Source organism: Capricornis sumatraensis, chromosome 19 (assembly GCF_032405125.1).
Source record: "Capricornis sumatraensis isolate serow.1 chromosome 19, serow.2, whole genome shotgun sequence".
Taxonomy (NCBI): Eukaryota; Metazoa; Chordata; class Mammalia; order Artiodactyla; family Bovidae; genus Capricornis; species Capricornis sumatraensis.
The window spans coordinates 51,590,661-51,614,019 of record NC_091087.1 but is presented as its reverse complement, the minus strand read 5'-3'; the positions used below and the strand labels follow the sequence as shown (position 1 = coordinate 51,614,019).

The 23,359-nt window shown below is 42.5% G+C and overlaps 1 protein-coding gene across 2 annotated transcripts in view; it reads left to right on the top strand.

Moving 5' to 3' along the window:
- The first annotated feature begins 3,750 nt into the window (after nucleotides 1-3,750).
- The window catches only part of EGLN3 (egl-9 family hypoxia inducible factor 3), a 29,474-nt gene continuing 9,865 nt past the window's right edge, over nucleotides 3,751-23,359 (top strand). Inside the window, exon 1 of one of the 2 annotated variants that reach the window (XM_068991018.1) lies at nucleotides 3,751-4,120. In XM_068991018.1, coding sequence (XP_068847119.1) covers nucleotides 4,046-4,120 — 75 coding nt within the window. In that variant the 5' untranslated portion in view covers nucleotides 3,751-4,045. Of the gene's footprint in view, nucleotides 4,403-23,359 lie in introns of both variants that reach the window. The other variant, XM_068991017.1, reaches the window with a different exon arrangement.

The window sequence follows — 23,359 nt, the reverse complement described above, 5'->3', positions numbered from 1 at the left end:
TATTGTGAATATACTAAATGCCAATGAATTGTACACTATTTTTGGTGAATTTTACCTAATCCCCTCTCCTCTGCAAAAAAACAAATCCCACATTCATACATAAATAAAATAGGAGAGAGTGCTCTCTTGTAGTTGAGAGCACAGAAACATTCCAGGCTTCCTCTTCCACTGACCAGAGATTCCTTCCTTAGGAGAGTCCCTTAATGTCCAGGCCCGCTGGACCCTGGTTTCCACTTTGGTTGGAAAATGAAGTTGGACCATTCAGATCCCTTCCAGTTCAAATTCCAAAGCCAAGAAATTCAACTTCCTTCTTTTACCCTCTCTCATCTACATGCTTGAAAAATACCTGCCTCTGTGGTGCAAATATATACTGGAAGACCACATTGTTGAAATTAAATTACAGGGAAATTAATTTGTTTTAGTTATTAATAGGAAAAGTATTTTAATATTTATGATGATAATGGCACAAATTAATGGACAAATAAGTAAAACAAATGCACTTTAGCCATTATCTTGGTGTTTGCCACTCTGATGTTCAGACTCCTCTGAGCCCGCGCACGGCTCCAGGCTGTCTGCACCCCTCGTAATCACACACTGTGCTTTTTGCCAGTCACAGTATCTCAGGCTCCTCTGCCAAATGCAGTGCCGGCAGCCCCAAGTTGATTAGGAGGCCTTTGATTGATTGATAGGTGCCCTTGCCAAGTAGGAATGGGGGCAAGGGATTGAATACCTTTCTAAACTGCCTTCGCTTTGCAACCAAAGTGATCTAGAACAACTTAAAGATTTTAGTCACTAGAACTTGCTCATGGGCTGTTTTAATTACAGCTGGACTAGTTACAAATTCATTCTAAAATTACAGATATACGATTTGAATGGTGAGCTGAACTTAACCAGTGCCGGGATTTAAAGCCCCAGGTTAACAAGTTGATTCTGGGAGGTGCGGATGTATTTTTCTGTATTTCACTGACCACCATGTCCTCTACCTTCTCCTGTGGTTTTCTGGTCCTCTGTAAATTCCCAAATTATTCCTAGAAGTGTCAGGTATATCTTCAAAGAAATTTCAGGTAGCAAATTTTCAGCCAGCTACCAAATCTGTTATTCCCCTCCCCATCCCCCACACCATGCTTCAAATTCAAATATACCTACTTCTGAGGCTACAACAATCCCCAAAGCTGCAAAAAACCTCCAGCCACTGCTTACCAGGGCCCATGTTCAGGCAGCCTCAGACTACTCTTCTTTTGATCACTTGTTATCCATAATGCCCCTGAAGGAGCTCACTGGAGGGCCCCAGGTATCCTGGTTAGGCAGGGTTTAAGCACACTGGAGGAAAGGGCCTTCCTCTCTTGGTATTGCATCTTCATGTTAGTCCCTGCTGCAAATGAGCAGCCCCAGGTTTCTCTTTAGGTCTCCTGCTCCCAGAACTGACCGTCCTCCATGGCTGGATAGAGAGGCGAAGCCAGGAGACGAGTATCCTGCAGAATGCCTAACTGCCCCTTCCTTCACTGGCCCCTGGGGTTTTGCTCTGGGCCAGGCTGCTCTGCCTGATACTCTCCTAGTGATTTCTCCCTGGGGAGGCATCTCTGTTTATCATGCAAATAGGGCCAGTTTCCAACCAGCCCAGACGTGCCCAAAGCCCATGTGGAGGTTGCCATGGCTCAGGGTGAGACACCAGTTTCCCAATACCTACTTGTTAGGCCCCTACTATGTGCTAGGTGCTGGAGGTCCAAGAATGATGGGCTCTTGTCATCCAGGAGCTGCTGTGGGAATTTAGACAGCAGCTCCTCGAGGCTGGCCAATCAAGCCATTACCTCAGTTGGTGCACCTCCTGCTGGAAGGTCATACCAACAGTGCCAGCTTAGTGCTGCCCTGGTAAAGATCCTCCTCCCTATACAAGTAGGAGTTTCACTGGGGTTCTCACTGACTGCTCCTCTTGAACATTCTTCAGTTCTTACCTGACCACGTATTTCTGTCTGTTCCTTTCCATCAGTAGCAGCAGCATCCCTTTCCTAATCTGCTCTTTGTTCCTGACCCACACTTCGCTCCATTTCTCCTCTCAGAAGAAGAAGAGAGAGGGCTGTGGGCAGGAGAATAAAAGTGTAAAATCTATATGAGATTGTATACAAAATAAACAATACCTGTAATACCTGTACAATTTTTTTTTCACAAATGTTCATTGTACTTTTATTTTTATGAGTGAACTGTTTTTTCTTTTTCAGTTTAAATAAACTGAATAAAAGATAAAAATGCAGTTAACATTTGTGGAAAGAAAAAAAAGAGAGAGAGAAGAAGAATGTACAGGTTTTACAGGTATGGTAGGACTTCCCTGGTGGCTCAGTGGTAAGGGAGGGTGGGGTGTTGCTCGATTTCTAGATTGGGAAGATACCCTGGAGAAGGAAATGGCAATCCACTCCAGTGTTCTTGCCTGGGAAATCCCATGGACAGAGGAGCCTGGTGGGCTACAGTCCACGGGGTTGCAGAGTTGGATGTGACTTAGTAACTAAACAACAACAACAAATTTATTGTAACTTGCAGTTTAATGTGAGAACTGTACATTCTTTTGTTCAATTTCAATGAAGAACCCAAGTGCAAACTGATGTAAAATTTAAAATAAAGAAATGGCTTTGCATGCAATTTATGAATCTTTTTCTCTTGAGTCTGTTCTCTGATGTTCAGTAGGAAAGAGAATTTTAAAAATCCATTAAGTAATCAGCTTGCTGCTGCTGCTTCTGCTAAGTCGCTTCACCCCATAGATGGCCTCCCACCAGGCTTCTCTGTCCCTGGGATTCTCCAGGCAAGAACACTGGAGTGGGTTGCCATTTCCTTCTCCAGTGCATGAAAGTGAAAAGTGAAAGTGAAGTCGCTCAGTCGAGTCTGACTTTTAGCGATCTCATGGACTGCAGCCTACCAGGCTCCTCTGTCCATGGGATTTTCCAGGCAAGAGTACTGGAGTGGGGTGCCATTGCCTTCTCCGAAGTAATCAGCTTACCTTTGGATAACTAAAAAGTCTTAGAGGACATACCTATGTTGGCTGTTACATGAATGAGCATGTGGTGAATTTTGAAGGCAGACTTTCAGAACATCATATTTTAGTAAGAAGCTTGAAAGATACATTGATCAAAACATTCAGCAGAGCAAAATACAATATTTTCAGTATAAAATATGACCCAGTATTTCTTCATTGTTCACACCCTCCCTTCATTGAGCACCGAGGCCTTGAACATAGCAGTCTGGAGATGCTTGTTAATTTTAATTAAAATTGGATTCCTCCCAGTCTCTCAAAGTCTTGAACCTCCCGGCCTGGGTCAAACAGCTGAGGAAAGGAGAATAAAGTACCAAGAAGCTAGAACGAGATCATTGCTAAAATATTTGTTTCTGGGTTTATTATTTTATTCAAAAGTCTAGGAAGTGACCGGTCTAGAATGTGGCAGCAAACTGCTGTTAATCCCATTTACATTTTCAGAGTTGGGATCCAGGTTTTCAAGTTTGTTATGGGATTTTAAGCAAAACGGGGCAAATCGATAGCATTCTTAAACTGCCGTCTGTTCTCCAGCTCCCCTCCTGGTCACAAACAAGCGAGGCTGGCGCCGGGCTTGCCCGGCTCCTAGAGCGAGGGGTAAACCCGGCCGGGAGATGGACTGGGGAGAAGGGCTGTCCCGGGGGCGGTCCCGGGGCGGAGCCTGGGCGGGGCCCGTGACGCTTGGAGTCGGCCGGCTCAGGGGCTGGACCTCAGCTTCTCCCCGCCTGGGGCCGCCGCCGCTGCACCAGTGGTGGCTCCACATTTCTAAAAGGGGCCCTCCGACGCTTCGCTGGGCCAGTCTGGTGCTGAGTCGCCGAGGTCCGCACAACTTCCGCTGGTCTCTAAACGGGATCCCTCCTCCCCAGAGTTGCGGGCAACTTTCCCCTCTCCCTGGCGCCGCGGTGGCTTGGGGACCGTGGCCGCCGCAGGTAGCTGAACTCCGGGCCACGCTCCCCGCGTCTCGGCTGGGCGCACACGCAGGTCGCTCTCTGCACGCTGGGGGTCCCCAAGCTCGGCTTTGCGGGCGGGATGCCCTTAGGACATATCATGAGGCTGGATCTAGAGAAAATCGCCCTGGAGTACATCGTGCCCTGTCTGCACGAGGTCGGCTTCTGCTACCTGGATAACTTCCTGGGCGAGGTGGTGGGCGACTGCGTCCTGGAGCGCGTGAAGCAGCTGCACTGCAACGGGGCCCTGCGGGACGGCCAGCTGGCCGGGCCCCGCGCCGGCGTCTCCAAGCGGCACCTGCGGGGTGATCAGATCACGTGGATCGGGGGCAACGAGGAAGGCTGTGAGGCCATCAATTACCTCCTGTCCCTCATCGATAGGCTGGTCTTGTACTGCGGGAGCCGGCTGGGCAAATACTACGTCAAGGAAAGGTCCAAGGTAGGACGCGCGCGGGCGCCCAGCCGCTGCTGCAAGCCCGAGGAGACCGGGAGCGTTCAGAGTCTGTTGTATGTCGCCTTGGCAGGGCTGCAATCGAACTTAGTTTTTAAACAAGCAAGAAGTCCGCCTGCCCCCTACCCCTCCCCTCACGTTTCCTTGGGTTATTAGAAACCTTATGTATGATTTGAGATACACTCGAACTCATGATCTTAAATGTCTGCTTTCAAGTCACTTAATAGTGCCCTTCAGACCTTCATTGTATTCAGAGGGGATTACAACAAAAGCGCGTTTAGAGAATTCTAGAGACAGTGTGATTTCACAGTGTGGCATTTGGTTTGTGGAATCTGGCAGGTGTGAGGAGAATTTGATCTGTGAAAGAGTAAGGCTCATCCTCACTTTTGAGTGCTGCCCTTGGCTTGTTGGCATTGTTTGATCATCCAGTTGATGTGAAAATTCTCTCCTGGTGCTGAGCCCCCGCCACCACTTACCCTTCCTGTCAATTACTGGGGAAATCCACTCAACCAACCAGTTGAGTGATCAGGAGAGGGTAGTGAAGTACCTCTGGAAAGAAACCATGTTTTTGTTCACATCCCAGCAGTCACTCCTTAGGTGGTAATTTTTCTTGGAAACGTTAACAGGTAGATTGGCAGAACTACGGGAACGTGGAGTACCATAATGTTGGTGCATGTACATTATGCTGGGATAGTCCAGCTACTCAAGTGTTTTCTACAAATGATAATCCAGCCAGTTTTCCAGGGTAGCTCTGAGAGTGATTTATACTCCTTTTATTGTAGACCCCGTCAAGGGGCACTTAGAGCTGTAGAGAAGTTTTACTTTAACACAGTGAGGCACAACATACTTCTGTGAGAAGGAAGGTGAGCATTCACCTATGTACCACTCTGTGACACTGCGTGTAGTATTCTTCAATTTAAGATTGCTCCTGCGATATTAATAAAACACACCGTTGTCTCATTTGTCCCATAAGCTGAAAGGAACACTTTTTATAAAGGACAAATAGTGAAGACTGAAAGTGCATAGAAAGGAAGGGGTTGGATTGATCAAGTAGAACAAGGGAGAGACTGCAGTTACCTTTCCAGCCAGGAGGACATGGTTAGACTATCTGAAAACACTATTTTTAATAGAATGCAAATAAAGTAAATCTTAGAAGGAAATGCTGCTTTCTAACCTTTGGTTGAGGGAAAGCTCAGTTAGCTGGTCTCTGCAGAACATTTACAGTAAAGTGTCTCTTTACTCCTGTCCCATCATTTTGGTGATGGACTAGAGAACCATTTGTCTTGATTAGTTTTGTTTCCGCACTTGTTTTGTAAATGACTGTGCCTTTCGGATGGGGGAGGGGTCTGGCTAGCCTCAGTGCTGTAGAGGTGCTTGTGGCTTCAACCTGAAACAGCAGATGGCTTCTCTTCAGGTTTTCAAAGTTTCTTTCAAATTTTGTTGTTATGAAATTCACTCTCAGCATTATAGAAATGGAATTTGCTCAGCAAGAGATCAGAATTAATTGATAGAAAGAGGTCACCAACATATTTAAAAGTTAAATTTTTTGTTTTTATTGGAGATTTGACTTAACAGATGACAGTTGTAGGGTTTTAAGTTAGAATTTAACTCCACAGATTGGATGAAAAGCATTGTGTACCTCTGAGTAAGGGAGACAAAAAAGACCTCTAGATATGATTCTTCGATTATGGATTATCATCTGGGTATAACAAAACTTCAGTTAACCCTTTCAGAAGGTGACTGAATTGAAAAGAGAAAATTCATCTTTTGGCCAATGAAGAGACCTCTATCCATACTTTGATTTTCAGCTTTCCTTTAGCTGTTTGGCACAAAGTTCTTTATTTCTGCTCTTTAGAATAATCACCTTTAAACTGGGATATTCATTCCCTGGCCAGCTAGAACCAAATGTAAACCACGCTTGAGCAAACCATTATTATACTAGAAAAAAAAAAAAGTTTAGTTTGTTTGTATAAAGAAGTCTCCTTAGTAATGTCTTGTGGCCCCTCATTCTTTTACCTGGAGTTCATTATTGAAGCATTGTAGAAACACATTTCATTTTTACATGATTTATAGTAGTTCTACCTAATTTAACCTTATTTATTTCTCTTCCCTCAACTGAATGCCTTACTCTACTGCTTCCCAGGGTAGTGATACAGACCAGTTTCCTGCTCCATCCTCAAAGCAGGTTTTCAGTAAAAATTAAAATTTTAAAAAGAAGAATTTGTACATTTATTTTAAACATTTATTTGTAATTTTTATTACAGAAATTTTCAAACGTATATGTGTAGAGAGGCTAGTGTAATGAGCTCCCATCACCGATTTTCAAGTGCCAATAGATACATTTACGTATTTCAGACCAGTTGTTTTTTAGGTACTTGAAATTTATTTGTGTTTTGCTTAATCAATCCTGATTAAGCACTTTTTCCCCTGAACTTTTAAAGGTCATTGAACAGTGTAATAATGCTTTTTATCTCGATGAAAGAATTACTAGAAGCATTGGAAATAGAATAGGAATATATGCTAGTCCTAAAATTGAAATTGTGGAAGCGTATGGAAAGAAATATTAAAGGGTTCTTTCCCCTCCCTGCCACAAAAGTTGTTACTGATCAAAATTTATCTACCTCTGCTTTGTTAGAAAAAAACCCAGGGGTGCTGAAGACTCTCCAGGGAAGACGATTCCACGATACACAGCAGTATGGTGCCCCCTAACTTCAAGTACTATCATTGCTTTCAGGCTATGAAAAGATTTCTTATCTGTTACTCCCTTTTGGATAATTTTGACCATATCCAAGATAAATATTGGTTCTAATTTGCTTCTCTTGCTTTAGCTGCCTAGATGTTGGATGTGGCTGTTTTCCAGATGGCCTGTAGTTTATAGAACCCAGAGTCCTTCCGTTTGAAGTATCTCACTGTAGACTCACTAGTTAATAACTCTAATAATAATAGCTACCTTTTAATGAGCAGTTGGTTCCATCTGGCACTGTGCTAAGCACTCTTCAGACACTATCTGTCTGACTTAGTCTTCAGAACCATAATCTTTGGCAAACTGAGTGATTAAATCATCTACCCAAGGTGATGAAGTCAGCAGTGAATGCGGTTTGTCACAGGGGTTAGGGATTTGAACTTAACCTTGACTAACCTTGTAGCCGTAGGTAAGTTTCAGTTTTCACCAAGTGTAAAGTGAAAGATACTACCTTACAGCTTGAGGGGTGGGGAGATTGGTGAAGAAGCATGAAATAAGATAATGAACATAAAATTCTTAGCACAATTCTGAGCCTTCATAAATGTTAAAAGAGGAGATTTGGGATTCTGACCCAGTTCTGTTTGAGCCTAGAGTTTACTTTTGACTCTTAGGCTCCTAAGAGGCTACATGCCCTCCTTTCTTTCCCTCAGCATGGGGAATTTTGCTGGGATAGGGAGACAAAAGTGGACAGGCATCATGCCTGCCCCACTAGAGCTTACATTCACTTGTACTTTTGAGTTGTAAGACCCTCTGGCTTACACTTGATCAATTCTCCAGCTTAAAAAAGAAAAAAAACTCAAATATTGAAGTGGGTCTGTTAAGTACATTTGAAGAAGAGAATGGAATGCCGTGCTAATGTTTTCCTACTGTTATTTGCAGGAAACGCATTTATTAACAAAGTTGGTTGTTAGGGTCCCCGACTGGAGTAGCTCTGGATGATGGGGTTATGGGATTTGTATTATGAATCAACAGGTTAGTCCTCCCCTGGAAACTGTACAGAGAAATGATGAAACAACCATAAGTTGTGGATAACAAAAAATATATAACAAATGGTGGGTTTGTTCCTTCACTGCTAGAGCAGTGACAGTTTTGGCCCTTCCTTCTGTGATGTCAGGAATATTCATGACTCAATGGAGCTCATCATGGTTGCAAATTGCCTTAAGCAAACCTGGGATAATGAATTTCAAAGAATAGAATCTCTCTCAGGACCCAAGTGCAGGAAATGCGGTTGGGGTTCACAGAAGCCTGGAGCCATGAACTGAGAACCAGAAAGTCCTTAACATGCCTGAAAGCAGGTGTGTTAGTTCTTGTTTCTGGCGCTCTATGGCCTTCGCATTTGCTTCTCTGCTTGCATGCTATTTCTTGCCGTCTCTACCTTCCATCCAGCTTTTACTGATTTCCTATGCAGTTGGCTCAAGATGGCTGCCTCATAATGCTCATTTCAGCCTCAGTTTGATTTCAACAGAGACATGACTAACATTCTAGGAACCCTTTTCATTTCCTGAGAAAAAATACTATGGTCTCATTGTGGCTCAGAGTATCCATCAGCCTTGGGTGGGGATGGTTGGGGGTGGGGGGCATGTGGAATCATACATAACAAATACAGGTTACCAGGGCCTGTAAGAGGTGCAGTTCTTAGAGTACAGGGTTTGGGGCCTAGACATAATATGTGGTGTCTCTGCAACTAAAATCTTAAAAATTTATCTGTCAATGAGGTATTTCAGGGGAAGGAGGCAGGAAATTGTAAAGCATGGGAACATCTTTCTATAAGGATGTGAGGATTCTTATAAAAGGTTTTGTATTTGAAAGTCACTTAGCTCTTGGAGGAAGAAAATAATTTACTGAATACAACCTTAGTGAAGCAAGTTTCTCCACAGGGTGAGTTTTCATAGAGTTCTTTGTGTATTTCATTGAATGACACTTGGGGACACAGAAAAGAAGGTGTGTGTGTGTGTTTCCTTTATTATTTCTATTGTTCAGTTTTGGGCCACTGGCCACCACACCCTTGTGTGCTTGCAGTGAAGCGGGAAATCAGGAGGTATCAGTTTAATTTATTCATTCACAAATCATTAAATGTCTTACACTGCATTCCATCTGTATGTGGATGGGAGAAAGGAGATGGAAAAGGATGATAAAAGCACCTAAAGAAGTACGCTGAAAGATGAGTGGCGTAAAATAGTTGTTACCAACTTTGCGGTCTCTTTTTCTGTTTTAACAGGCCACTTTTATACTGATGGGTCATTTTTGTTTCTCTTCTTTGAGCTTTCTCCAGTTTCTCTATTTACTAAACATGAAGTGACCAAAACTATTAGGATTTTAATGATAAAGTTTTTTGCACCTAGGGAGGTATCAGAAGGAGACTAGCTGGCTCAGTGGTAAAGAACCAACCTGCCAATGCAGAAGATATGGGTTTTATTCCTGATCTGGGAAGATCCCCTGGAGGAGGAAATGGCAACCCACTCCAGTATTCTTGCCTGGGAAATTCCATACACAGAGGAGCCTGGCGGGCTACAGTCCATGGGGTTGCAAAGAGTTGGACACGACTGAGTGAATAACACTTAGGTGGGAATTATGTAGCCTGTCTGTGCATTCAACTTTTGGATGTCATGAACTATTTCCCTTTCTGACCTTACTCAGCTCAAGCAAAATTTGTAAATTCTTTCCTGATTCTGGGCTTCCCTGGTAGCTCAGACGGTAAAGAATCTGCCTGCAGTACGGGAGACCCAGGTTGAATCCTTAGGTCGGGAACATCCCCTGGTGAAGGAAATGGCAACCCACTCTAGGATTCTTGCCTGCAAAATCCCATGGACAGAGGAAGCTGACAAACTACAGTCCATGGGGTCACAAAGAATAGGACACGACTGAGCGACTTCACTTCCTTCCTGATTCTAGACTCTGGCTAGAAAAATTTCGGGTATTATTCAGATGCATATTATTACAACTCTATCCTGAAAATGCTCCGTGTCTGGGAGACCTCTCTGATGAGCTTAAAATTGGGGATGGAGTTTAACCCATAAGGAGCAGAGCACATTGGAGAGGCATCTCCGAGCACCCCAGCATCCTGGCATTGGAGGTTAAAGTTCAGAGAACACCTCACCTGCGGCCCATGTTTGCTCAGTTTGGCAAGACCTCTGCTTTTGACTCACCTTTGTGGCCTCCAGTAAATTAAATGACAATTTGACCTGTGTCTGTTGAACACCAAGGAGCAGCTTGCAGGTTAACACAACAGAGAAGGTTATTAATTCTTCATTAATTATTATAGGTCTAGACTTGCTAGGTCCTTTATAGCAGTACTTTGTGGCCGTTAACTAATATTGCTCTAAGAAACGAGTGCCATTTTTCTCTAGTGTTTGTCAAATGTGCATGTTCTGACAGTAATGATAGTTCAGATGTATTCTGCTGGGCAACTGCAGGGGGTGCCCAGTGGGTAGCTGAATCCAGAGACACTAGAATTGTAAATTCGACAGACAAATCATTTTATGATGCCAGACTAATGAATTCGACTTTGGTAGATTGCCAGGAGCCGTTATTTTGGCTCAGATTCAGAGCTGTGTGTCTGTTTGCCAAGCAAGATTAGTTAGCTTGGTTCATTTTACATAGGATTTGTACCGTCTTTCCCTTGATTATTTTCATCTTAAACTAATGTGGCTCTTACCTTAATTTTGTATCATCTTTTGGTATTGATTTGTGGGCAAGTTCCTATTCTTGTTTTCGGTGAGCTGGTAGTGACAGAGTGTCATATTTTTTACCCCCTGCCCCACCCAACCCCAGCCTTACCGATACATGAGTTTGCAGTTGTTGACTGCAAGCTTTCAGATCTTGTTCTGGATTCATTTTGTTCCAACTTACTGAGTGTCCTCCAGGTTCAGTACAATGTTAATACCTCCTTAAGTCAAACCAATTTAATTTTAACGTTTTATCTTTATAAGATTTTTAAAGGTTACTTTCCATTTACAGTTACTATAAAATATTGGCTACATTCCCTTTGTTGTACAATACATCCTTGAGCCTGTCTTACAACCAGAGCTTGTACCTGCCACTCTCTCACCTGTATGGTCTCCCCCTCCTCCTCACTAGTGACCACTAGTGAGTTTGATCTCACGAGCAGTTTGGGCTCATAAATCTACTTCTTTTTAGTTATATTTCTTCATTTGTTGTACTTTTCAGATCCCACATACAAGTGATATCATACGGTATTTGTCTTTTTCCATCTGATTTATCTCACTTAGCACAATGCCCTCCAATTCCATCCATGTTGCTGCAAATGGCAGAACTTCACCGTGTTTTATTGCTGAGTGGTATTCCATTGTGTATGTGTACCACATCGTCTGTATCCATTCATCTGTCGATAGACCCTTGGGTTGCTTCCATATTTTGGCTGTTGTAAATAATGCTGCTATACACATTGAGGTTAATGTATCTTTTTAAATTAGTGTTTTCATTTTCTTTGGACATATACCCAGGATGGGAATTGCCGGGTCATACGGTAGTTTTATTTTTAGTCAAATCAATTTTTCATTCTTTAGGGGATGCAATGATCACAGTTTCTCAAATTCTGGAGTAAATGTACCTATCTCATTTCAACTCTTATTTTTGTTTCCAAATGAAATTCAAATGCTATTACCATATAGAAATAATCCCCAAATACAAAGATTCAAAGAATATGAGAGCAGTCTTGATTATTTGCCAGTGGGAAGAAGACAAATTGAAAAATTTGATTCCAGGTGTCAGTGACATCTATTTTTGGTTTTCTTAGGGCAGGTTGAAATTGTTTTGAAGTATTCAACTTAATACTCTTCTTTTTGAGCATTGCTTGGGAATAGTAAAGATGTACTATACTGCTTGAAACAGTCTGGACACTTGCGGGGAGTTTGCTTGTGTTCTCAAGACACAGAGAACATTCTTCCCATGCCCCTCCCTCCACGTTCCCTCCACATCCCCTCCCAGTTCTACTCATCTGTCTAGTCAAACCTGAGGGACTATTACTCAGAAATCTCAATACCCAACACAAAGTTGGCAATCTTTTTTTTTTGGATGACTTTCCTACTGATATTGTTTTGCTAGTTAATTGGATTGTTTTGGAGTAGATAAACAAAACTGTTTTAAACACTGAAGGTTCAGTCAGGAACATGTAGTAGTTTTGGTTAAAATCTGGCTATTTTGTGCTGTTTTAGCTTTTGAAGGCTCACTGTAGATACTTAAGTTTTGTCTTTAAAAAAAAAACAAAACTAAAGTTTGTCTTTCATAGTATTGTAGAAATCCTTGAGGAGGGAAGTCTTTTAAAGACACCTACTTTAACCAGAAATCCCCTACCTTTGGTTCTTGTCCTTCTTGTAAGCTATTTTTAAGTGTTTTGCTAGAGTGTTAAGTAATGTACAACCAAACACTAATCATGCAGTCTCCATGCTCAACAAAAAAAAAATTTAAAAAACCCAAGAGTGCTTTCTCCTCATTGTCCACCATTTACGCTGTGAACTTAGCATGCTATTTAAGTTTCTCCGCTTCTGACCCCATCTGACCTTTCTGCATTTAATCTCCCACTGACAGCCTTCCTTCCCTCCGGATCCCTGAAGTGCTAGAAACTGATTTGCCAGGCAAACCAGGCATCCCCATTGTCTTGTCCTCAAAATCCATCTTAGTGCCTTTCCACGAAGTTCCCTCCTGCCCCCTAGAACTCTGTGGGTGGCTCAACCTGGGCCGCCCCAGTAGGCTTATTTCTTTGGCTGCTTACCCTGCCCCTCATTTACTTATAAATTCTTTGACGGCAGAGACTTTTAAGCTTGATATATACTTTTAGTGCCTCCCCACAGTCCTTTACTGTTGACTTAATTTCGTCTTTAAAAGGAACTTCGATTTTAAGGATGTCAGAGTATCAAAAAGAAAAGTTAATAAATATTTTGTTAGGCAAAAGGAAAGATTTTCAACTTGGTTCCTAATCTGATGCTAAAGGGTTTAACTATTTTATTACATTAACAGGCTGTGAGGGACCAGCTAACAGGAGAGACTTTGGCTTTGCAAGTTTTTTTTTCTCAGTTCTGAAAGTCTATGCTTTGCCCTAGAAAGTACCAAGTCGCACTCAGATTCTGGCAGCTTGTACTTAGTGGTCAGACTCAGAGAAGCCTGGGACCACGAGACTAGAACCCCAGCTTCTGGTCCTCACTCAGTCCCTTACAATTAGCCTCTCAGGACCTCAATTTCCACTTCTCTAGGAAGGAAGTCAATTTTTATTTTTATATTTGAACTTAATTTTAGTCAGCACCTTACTAGGCACTGGAATGGACATTTTATATTGTTTCACCATGTTCAGTTCTCTGAGCCTCACTTTCCTCATCTATAACATGGGTACAATAATAAATATCTACATCCAGATGATAAGGCATTAAATGAAAACTGAGACTAAGATTTCATTTGAGAGAGCAGGTAAGTATTTTCAGTGCCTCTGATTGCATTCCTGAAGAAGAGATCTGACTCTATCAGCAGTCACACCTCAATGCTGACATGACAGTAATCCTCAGCAATGCTACAGAGTTGCAGTTGGAATGTTTCCTGCTAATTTCAAGAATCATGCTGCAAAGCCTGTGCCGGAAGCTGCCCTGTAGGAATTCCTCTTACTTCCTGCTCTACCCATCACCTCCTGTTGTCTGAGTTAACTAGTTGTTGTTTGTTGTTCAGCTAAGTCGCGTCCCACTCTTTGCGACCCCATGAACTGCAGCACGCCTGGCTTCCCTGTCCTTTACTATCTCCCTGAGTTTGCTCACACTCATGTCCGCTGAGTCAATGAAGCCATCCAACCATCTCATTCTCTGTCACTCCCTTCTCCTCTCCCAGCATCGGGGTCTTTTCCAATGAGTCAGCTCTTCACATCAGGTGGCCAAAGTATTGGAGTTTCAGCTTCAGCATCAGTCCTTCTAATGAATATTCGGGGCTGATGTCGTTTAGGATTGACTGGTTTGATATCCTTGCAGTCCAAGGGACTCTCAAGAATCTTCTCCAAAACCACAGTTCAAAAGCATCAATTTTTCGGCGCTCAGCTTTCTTTATAGTCCAACTCCCATATCCATATGTGACTACTGGAAAAACCATAGCTTTGACTATATAGACCTTTTTTTGGCAAAATGATGTCTCTGCTTTTTAATACACTGTGTAGATTTGTCATAGCTTTTCATCCAAGGAGCAAGCGTCTTTTAATCACTGTCCATGGTGATTTTGGAGCCCAAGAAAATGAAATCCGACACAGTTTCTACTTTTCCCCCATCTATTTGCTGTGAAGTGATGCGACTGGATACCATAATATTAGTTTTTTGAATGTTAAGTTTTAAGCCAGCTTTTCCACTCTCCTCTTTTACCTTCATCAAGAGTCTTTTTAGTTCCTCTTCACTTTCTGCCCATAGAGCGGTATCATCAGCATATCTGAGGTTGTTCATATTTCTCCCAACAATCTTGATTCCAGCTTGTGAGTTAACTAGTGCAGTTGACTAATTCTAATTCCCCTTGACTTTTTATCATTTAGGCTGAATCACTGCACAGAAACTCTTGGTTTGTCACAAAATAGCCATGATTTCTCAAAGTGTGGTTGTTGGAGCAGCAGCAGCAGCCTCACCCAGAAACCTATTGGAAATGCGTAGTCTTGAGCTTCTCCCCAAACCTAGTGAAACAGAAACTCACAATCCTCCAGGCATTTCTCATACAGGCTGAAGCTGGAGAACCACTGAGTGAAATAAATATGAGGAGGCTAAATGGGGATGTTGTTCTATTTTTCTGTATTTCTCCATTGGTGAGAAAATCAGTTCCATCAGTTGATTCAATCTGAACTTATTCACAGTGAAAACTAAAAAAGTACAAGTGTTTTTGGTTCATTTGGGAAATTTTTGAGAAAAGCACTTTAACATGTTAAGTACACACACACCCCACACCTATGATTTATCTGTTATTTGTTCCAATAAAGTTAAGCTTTCAGAATGAGGATTGGGGTGGAATTTGGAGCTGAGTCTCTCCTGTTATGTTGAATGAAGGGGAGCATCTTCGTTAATATCAGTATGTGCACAGTACTGCTCCCCTATCTGTATCCTCCAGACCAGCAAGGAGTGCGAGCTGAAGGCATGAAGGAGAGCAAGAAAGAATCATAATAATTTGGGAACAAACTGGAAAAGAGCAGTCTCATTCTCATTCTCTCTGTATTGAGCATCTATCATGCGCTAACTGAACACCACACAGAAGCCTAAGGTTATGTCGTCTGACCCTCTGGGGTAAGATGGCTGAGGAGGCATGGGATTCTAAGGGAGGGGAAACCTGGAAAGGAATCCAACTTGATTGGAATCAAAGGTCTGACTCATTAGAAATCTGAGAGTAGCTGGCACTTGCCTTTTCTGCATGCAGGGCTTTGAGTTCTCAGTAATGCAGTGTGAGCCCATATTTGGTAAGTAACGAGTATCCTCTGAGAATCCTTTGTTGTGTTATCTTGGAATTGAAGGAAGACAATTTCACTCGTGGTCACTCTGGAAATAATGGCACATGTTTTCAGTGATCAGCCTTTTCCTGATATTTCTGAAGCACGGTTTAGTGGTGGGAAGACCATGTTTAGTTCTATAACATCCTGCAAGTTACTTTTTGTCTCTCTCAGTTTCCACATTTGTAAAATGGAGCTTTTTTTGGAGCCCCATCTTGAAGGGACATTGCTGTTGTTGTTCAGTTGCTAAGTCATGTCCAACTCTTTGCGACCCCATAGACTACAGCATGTGAAGGGACTTGGGGACGATTAAATTAACCATCACTGCCCCCTAGACTCAGAGTCAGGCACTCCTTTATTTCTAGCCCCCTTGCTGCTCACCAGAGTACTTTATACATTTCACTCAGAAGAGCCTTTTATTTTCCACCCATCTGAGTGGTCCTCTGGATCTCACCCCTGTTGAAAGCCACAGAGGGTCTATATCCAGTGTGTTCTAATTAATATGATATTAGAAAATTCTGTACGGTGAATTCTGATTAATTGTGTAGTGGTAGTCAAGCCTCTCCTGAATAAGCTTTACACCCCAGGAAGGAAATTTTGTCTCATCCCTTGGTTTCCTGAGAGTTTACTAAGTGTTGCCCTTTGTCTTCCCAAGGGAAAATACACTTTGTATTTCCTTTAAAGTTTTTTCTTGATTGATCGTTTACTTTCTGACTTTGAAATAGTCTGAAGACCTTAGCTGGTGTTGGGAAGGGAATGGGAAGGGAAGTCGCTCAGTTGTGTCCGACTCTTTGCGACCCCATGGACTGCTGGTGTTGACCTGAGCTAAAAAGCAAGATCCTGGAGAGACTGACTTCCTCCCGCAGACCTTGGGGTGGGACTAGGGACTGAGACTGATGGTTGTTGACCACCTGCATCCCAAGCAGATATAGGGCTACAGTTTAAGCGGGATTGAGCTCTGCAGTGTGAATAACCCATCAAAGACCACTAATGTTTTGCTGCAGGATTGAGTGTTTCCTTTGCTCTTTGCTTTTGTTGAAATACAGCCCCCCCCCCCGCCCCCCCGACCAAATCCCGAGTCCCCGCTTTCTCACCTTTGCCCTGGAGATTTTGGTTCACAGACTTAACACTGAGCACACTCATTTTTCTTTCTTTTGCATTTTATGATTTTCTGTCATTAAGCAAAGGGTGACAGGCAAGGGTGAGAGTAAGTAGATACCTCAAGAAGAACTGAAGATCTTAGTTCTCTCAAAAATGAGGTGAATCGGTTAATATTAGACATTAGATAAGCTGCGCTGGTAAAGCATGACGTCATTCTCTAACTGGGTTCCGAAAAGCCAGTTACTTAAACTCCTTGTGCCTCAGTTCCTCATCTGTAAAACGGAGGTGATAATGGTCCCCACCTTATGCAGTTACTATGAATAGCAAATGAGGTAGTATTTGTGAAGCACATAGAACAGTGTCAGGCACGTACAAATGTTTGTTCAGTAAATAAAAGCGCCTCCTGAGTTACATGAATTCTGGTTCGGACTTGCTGTGTGTCATTCCTTTCATTCAGCAGATCTATTTCCAAGTGCTGAAATTCAAATGTGAATATAAGATCTGGTTTCCTAGAAAGTTCTTTAACTTGACTTTTTCCAACATAGTTAGACTATCCCAAGTCTCTTCAAATTCACTGGGAATTGCAAATAAAGTGTTTCCTGTTTCTCTTAAGAACATTGCTTCAAGGCATTTTTCTTGACATGTTTTGATTGGTAACTATATATTTTTGTATATTACTCAATAAAATCTTGTCTTACCAACTGTATTTAAGTTATCATGGATTCCCTCAAGTGTTTTAGGATTCATTCCAGATGAAAATTTAAAGCCAACCATACTTAATTCTCTGACATTCCTGTGGTCATAATCTTTTTTTTTTTTTCCTCTTCAGCTCAAAGCCTTTAGAAAGCCACATGTAAAGTTTTATTTACTGATAAGTCTGTTTCTCACATCAAAGGAAGTTAAATGGGGGAGTTCCTACACCCATACTGCCTTAAGGATTACTCATGAATTTGTTTTTCTGTAGGACTGGGATAACTTCTAGATCCCTATGATAGCTTCCAGGGTTAACGACTTCTACTGAAAACTTGTGGGCAGGGTGACTCAGGACAGATGGCCACTAGTTCACCTTCCCCTTAACCTGGAGATTAAATGAGAGAATCTGTGTAAATTGCCACCCTCAAGTGCTCCTTGGCTACATGGGTCTTCAGGAAATAACAGTTGTTAGGATTTTGGGGAAAGGTCTCGGAATGGAGAGGGTTAAATGGCCTTAACCCAGGGCCTGGCTGACTTTCGGGGATTTCATAATTGCAAGGAAGCCCTTACTGAGAACATTTCTCTGGTGACTCGGGTGGGGATGGGGGAGGGCGCTCCCGTGCCGGTTCTGTGCTCGGGTGTGGGCTGGCTGCCACCCTCACGCAGCGCACGTAGCCCTGTCACTCAGCCGTCACCCTGCTGGCCCGGAGCCAGGCCTCCGCGGGAAGGGCTGCCTTCCCAAACCCAAACAGCCTGTATTGCTGTGCCGATGTTCCCGGGCCTGTTTACTGTGCTTAATTGCAGGGCTCTGCTTGAATCCCCTCCAAGGAGAGGAATTAAGCACAATTCAAAACGGAGTGACAATAGTCTCTTAAATTCCTGGTCTCTGAGAGTTTCAGTGGCTCCTGGGGGAAGGGTGATTCCCTCAAGTTCAGGGTGATTCACTCAGGTTCATGCACGAAGTGCAGGATCCCCTCAAGAGAATTTTGATCTAGTTCAGTCAGACCTTACAGGCCTGTGACTCCTCTGTAATCTTAGGCATGCTTCTGTGTGTGTATATATATGCATATTTCTGAGGGTGGGGTGGGAGCCAGCTCTTGAATGTAAGAATCTGAAGGAGCTATTATCACTGAGCTAAGAGAACTGAGAAGGTTTCAGAGTCTTGATAGTTGCTGATGGTTTGTTGAAGTTGCTGATGGTTTGTCGAATGATCCCAAAGTTAGGACCAAGTTCGTAATAAAGAGGGACGCTGATGAAAAAGGTCTACCTGAGGACAGGTTTTCAAGTGAATATGGTAAATTCCCTGCCTTTCTAGGCAGGCTGCTCTTGCCTGATAGGAAGGAACCAGCAGGCCCAGTTCACCAGAGCCACAGAGAATGGCTTATAACTTCTGATTTTTCATTTTCAGAATTACTGGAGCTCCTGCATTTCAACAAAATTTAGGTATGGGGCATAACAATTGTTCTAAATTGGGGGTAAGGTTATATGTAGCACAGTTCTGGGCATGTGGGTTCAGGGAGAAGAATTTTTAGTGCAGATATAAGGCGCGTGAGGAAGGCAGACGTTCTCAGTGTAGAAACAGAATTAGTAGAAGATATTTGTGAGAATAACTTGGGGTTTGTTGGGAGGATTACTTGCCTCTTGGATATTGACTGCCTGATGTTCTGAATTTTCTGAACATGGTCAGCATGGTCAGATGCTGAAATTCTGGGAAGGGGAACGTGGTAGCTGGATCCAGCTCTTGTTGTTGCCCACCAAGAGCATTTTCCCCATTATTTCTTCTTCATTCCCTTACATCAGTCTTTAACTTGGGCAGTAGGAGAAAGGAAATAGCTAGACTTGCTCTTAACTAACCAGATAGCTAACAAGCAAGATGCCAAGATATCTAGTGACAGTTTGTATACTTTTTTCTGAAGCTAGAATGAATATAAAGACTCTAAAGCACTTTTTCTGCTTCTGTTCAGCAACACATTGAGAGCTGACTTTTTTCTAAAACTGGCAGCAATGTGAACTGTTTAGTGACATTTTCTTGAAACTCTTGGAGAAGGCTTTGTGTAGTTGCAATTATTTTGTAAACATGCCTTGTGAATATTGTATGAATTTAAGTGATTTAGGTAATATATATTGTTTACTGTTCTTTAAATATAGTTAGTTCATAATATCATGAATTTTGGGTGTGCAGCAGCATGATCCAGTTATACATACATATCTACACACACACATATATTATTTTTAAGATTCTTTTCTATTATAGTTTATTACAAGATATTGAGTACAGTTTCCTGTGCTATGAAGTAGGTCCTTGTTGGTTATCTATTTTATATGTAGTACTGTGTATATTTTAATCCCAAACTGTTAATTTATCCCCCTCCCTTCCCCTTTGGTAACGATAAGTTTTGTTTTCTGGGTCTGTGAGTTCTGTTTAGTAGATAAATTCATTTGTATCATTCATTTTTAAGATTCCATGTATAAGTGATATCATATGATATTTGATTATGTAATATAAATTGGACCCATTTCTAGCCAGTAAACTTCATCTATTACATTCTCCACTCTGATTGCTTGGCTGTTTTTCCAAGCTAAACAAGGCGCATGGTCTTGTGTATTTTTTCTCAAGTCTTTACTCATCTAACATTCTGTGTGGTCGGTGTCTTATGGTATAGTGAGGAAGGATCCTGGGTCCCCTTTGCTGTGTCTGGAGCAGATGTGGTGGAAGGACTTGAGGGGAGAGAGGTTTGGTGAAGGCCTGTGCAGTGTGGATGGCAGTGAAGGATATAGCTGAGCCTGGTAAAGAGAGACAGGGAAAGCTCCCCTGTGTAGCTAAGGAAGTGTCACAGACAGTTCCTGGGCCATAGACAGTGATCTCAAAATCCAGCCTGTTTTTTTTTGTTTGTTTTTTGTTTTTTTGTGGCTCTGATTTAACAATTAGGGTTAAAAATATTCAGGACAGTTTATATACAAATCTGGTTCAGTTACCTGCTACCCTCCTAAAACCTGAAGATTTTTAATGTCTGCCTCTCATTGCCAAGGATAGAAAATTCCCTAGTTGTAGGTAGCATAGCTCACATTTCAGAGTTCTGACACATATATACCTGATTGGCTTCAATATCTTAAGTAAGTTAAAGTCGCTCAGTGGTGTCTTGACTCTTTGTGACCCCATAAATATAGCCTGCCAGGCTCCTATGTCCATGGGATTCTCCAGGCAAGAACATTGGAGTGGGTTGCCATGCTCTCCTACAGCGGATCTTCCCATCCCAGGGATCAAACCCAAGTCTCTCGCGTTGCAGGCAGATTCTTTACCATCTAAGCCACCAGGGAAGCCCAAGAATACTGGAGTGGGTAACCTATCCCTTCTCCAGGGTATCTTCCTGACTCAGGAGTCAAACTGGGGTCTCCTGCATTGCAGTCAAACTCTTTACCAGCTGAGCTACCAGGGAACCCTTCAATATTTTGTTACTTGCAAATCCCACAGGCTATGTGAGTTTCTCAGCCCTGCTTTTGAAGCTGCAAAACACTTAGGTAGGATCAGATTCCCTGAGCGGAGACATTCTGAAGCCCCAGTTGAGGGGAACACAAACGTGCACATCATCAGTGCATATTTTAAAAATAGCTGACATTAAGCTGTGACAGACTTTATTTTCTTGGTCTTCACAATCACGTGGATGGTGACTGCAGCCATGAAATTAAAAGATGCCTGCTCCTTGGAAGAAAAGCAATGACACACTTAGACAGACTGTTAAAAAAACAGAGACATTTCTTTGCCTACAAAGGTCCATATAGTCAAAGTTATGGTTTTTCCAGTAGTCACATATGGATGTGAGAGCTGGACAGTAAAAAAAAAAAAAAGGCTGAGTGCCAAAGAACTGATGCTTTTGAACTGTGGTGCTGAAGGAGGCTCTTGAGAGTCCCCTGGACAGTAAGGAGATCAAGCCAGTCAATCCTAAAGGAAATCAACCCTGAATATTGGTTGGACTGATGCTGAAGCTGATCCTTCATTGGAAGGACTGATGCTGAAGCTGAAGCTGCATTACTTTGGCCACCTGATATGACTCATTGGAAAAGACCCTGATGTTGGAAAAGATGAAGGCAGAAGGATAAGGCGATGACAGAGGATGAGATGGGTGGATGGTATCACCGACTCAATGGACATGAGTATGAGCAAACTCCAGGAAATGTGAAGGACAGGGAAGCCTGGCATGCTGCAGTTAATGGGATCGGAAAGAGTTGGACACAATACCAACAAGGCAGTGTTTGGTATGTGCCAGGCCTTACACTGAGTGTTTTACACCTTCAGTCCTCATAAACCCATTCTACAGATGAGAAAACTGAGATGTGAACAGGTTAGATACAGGTTATTCTGTATTTAGGTTGCATTTTATTAAAGGTATGTTCTGCTTAGGGACCTTCCATAATTCAAAACAAATCTTTACCAAGATTGGCTGGCATTTCTGTTTCACAGTTGGAGGGGCTTAGTATTTGGCAGTAGACCAAAATACCAGTTTAAAGTTATTCAACCTGGCAGCTTCAAAGTTATGCTCTTTTTAGCAAATTTTTCAAAATGGATTCATATTTATTATCAACTTGGCAAGTAAAATGAGATGATTACTGTTTTAATGTGCTAAGTTAAAATTTCTATAAAACTTCACTCTCTACCTTAAGATCAAGTCATACTAGTGACTGATGCTGAAGTCATGATATATATACATATATATATATATATATATATATAGTACATTTCTGTAGAAAATCTATGTTGCTGACTGTTTTTAATGAAGTGGTGAGTCTGAGTGGAAGAGAGGATGGGACAGATGTGTCCCTTTCCGACCTGTGGATCTAAAATGATCCTCATTGCTAAATGGACAGTGGAGGTTGCCAACACCAGTTTTTTGAAGTGGTGTATACGGAGCTGTGGTTGGTTTCAATTAAGAGCATTCTGTTTAGGCGCTGGGATGGAAATCCTGCACTTTCCTTTTTCAACTTTACCTTTGGGATGGATGAGATATGGCTTTTCACAAAGCCGACTTAGTAAGCGCTCTTAACAGAAACCCTGTTTTCTCTTCCACCTGCAGCATTTGGGGAGCATATTTTGTTACTTGGGTTTGGCTGTTAAAGTTCTACATCTGTGTACATTTTCAAAGCATCGTTACACATTTCCTGCTGGAATGTGGCCGCCTAGGTATCCAGAGCGCCTGTCTCTGGTCTGGAGCCAGTCTGGAAGCCTGGGAGGGGTTCACCCCTCTCCACTCATTTTCTTCTGTTAAAAGTTGTAGAGAGGCTTCTGGGGATGAAGTGGGGATAGGGAGTGGGTGGAGGAGTGCGCAGTGGGGCCAGAGGAAGGGATGGTGAATGCATAAAGGGATGTGGACTTATCAGCACATCCAAGGCTAGAACTATAGGACTAAATTGTATGTGTAGTGCTGGTCACACTAACACCTTATTAAACTTTTATAAATTTCAAGTATTAATCTAGTCCAGAAGTTTTGATGAGTAAAAAGTCAGTGATAAGTGAAACTTCCTGCTGATGGGTTTCAGTGTTAACTGCGCAGCACATTCGTCACTTGATCCTGAAATACTCTGGTGATGTTCTTATTGTTCTGGAGCGTTCTCCTCTGTCCAGTCTAAAGCCCTTCCCTGCTTGATGAGGTTTGGATAGCAGCTCCGTTGACCTGATCAGTTTCCGGGGTTTGTTTCTGCCCCGTGCACGATTTGGCACAGAAACGTGTGGCTTGTTATTGAAGTGAGCCTTGCTTCTCAGTGCATCCTTAGCCTCTGTGGTTTTGGACTATGTCAGAACCCAACAAATATTGGGAATGTGCCCAAGCCAAGACCCATCTCGTGTGGCTCTTGTCCAGAAAACACTGATAAAACTGGCCTGTGTGGTTTCAACAGGGCCACTGAGGCTCACAGTGATTTCCTTCCATTGTTTTGAAGTTGATGCTATGGTTTCAGGAACCAAAAGAGA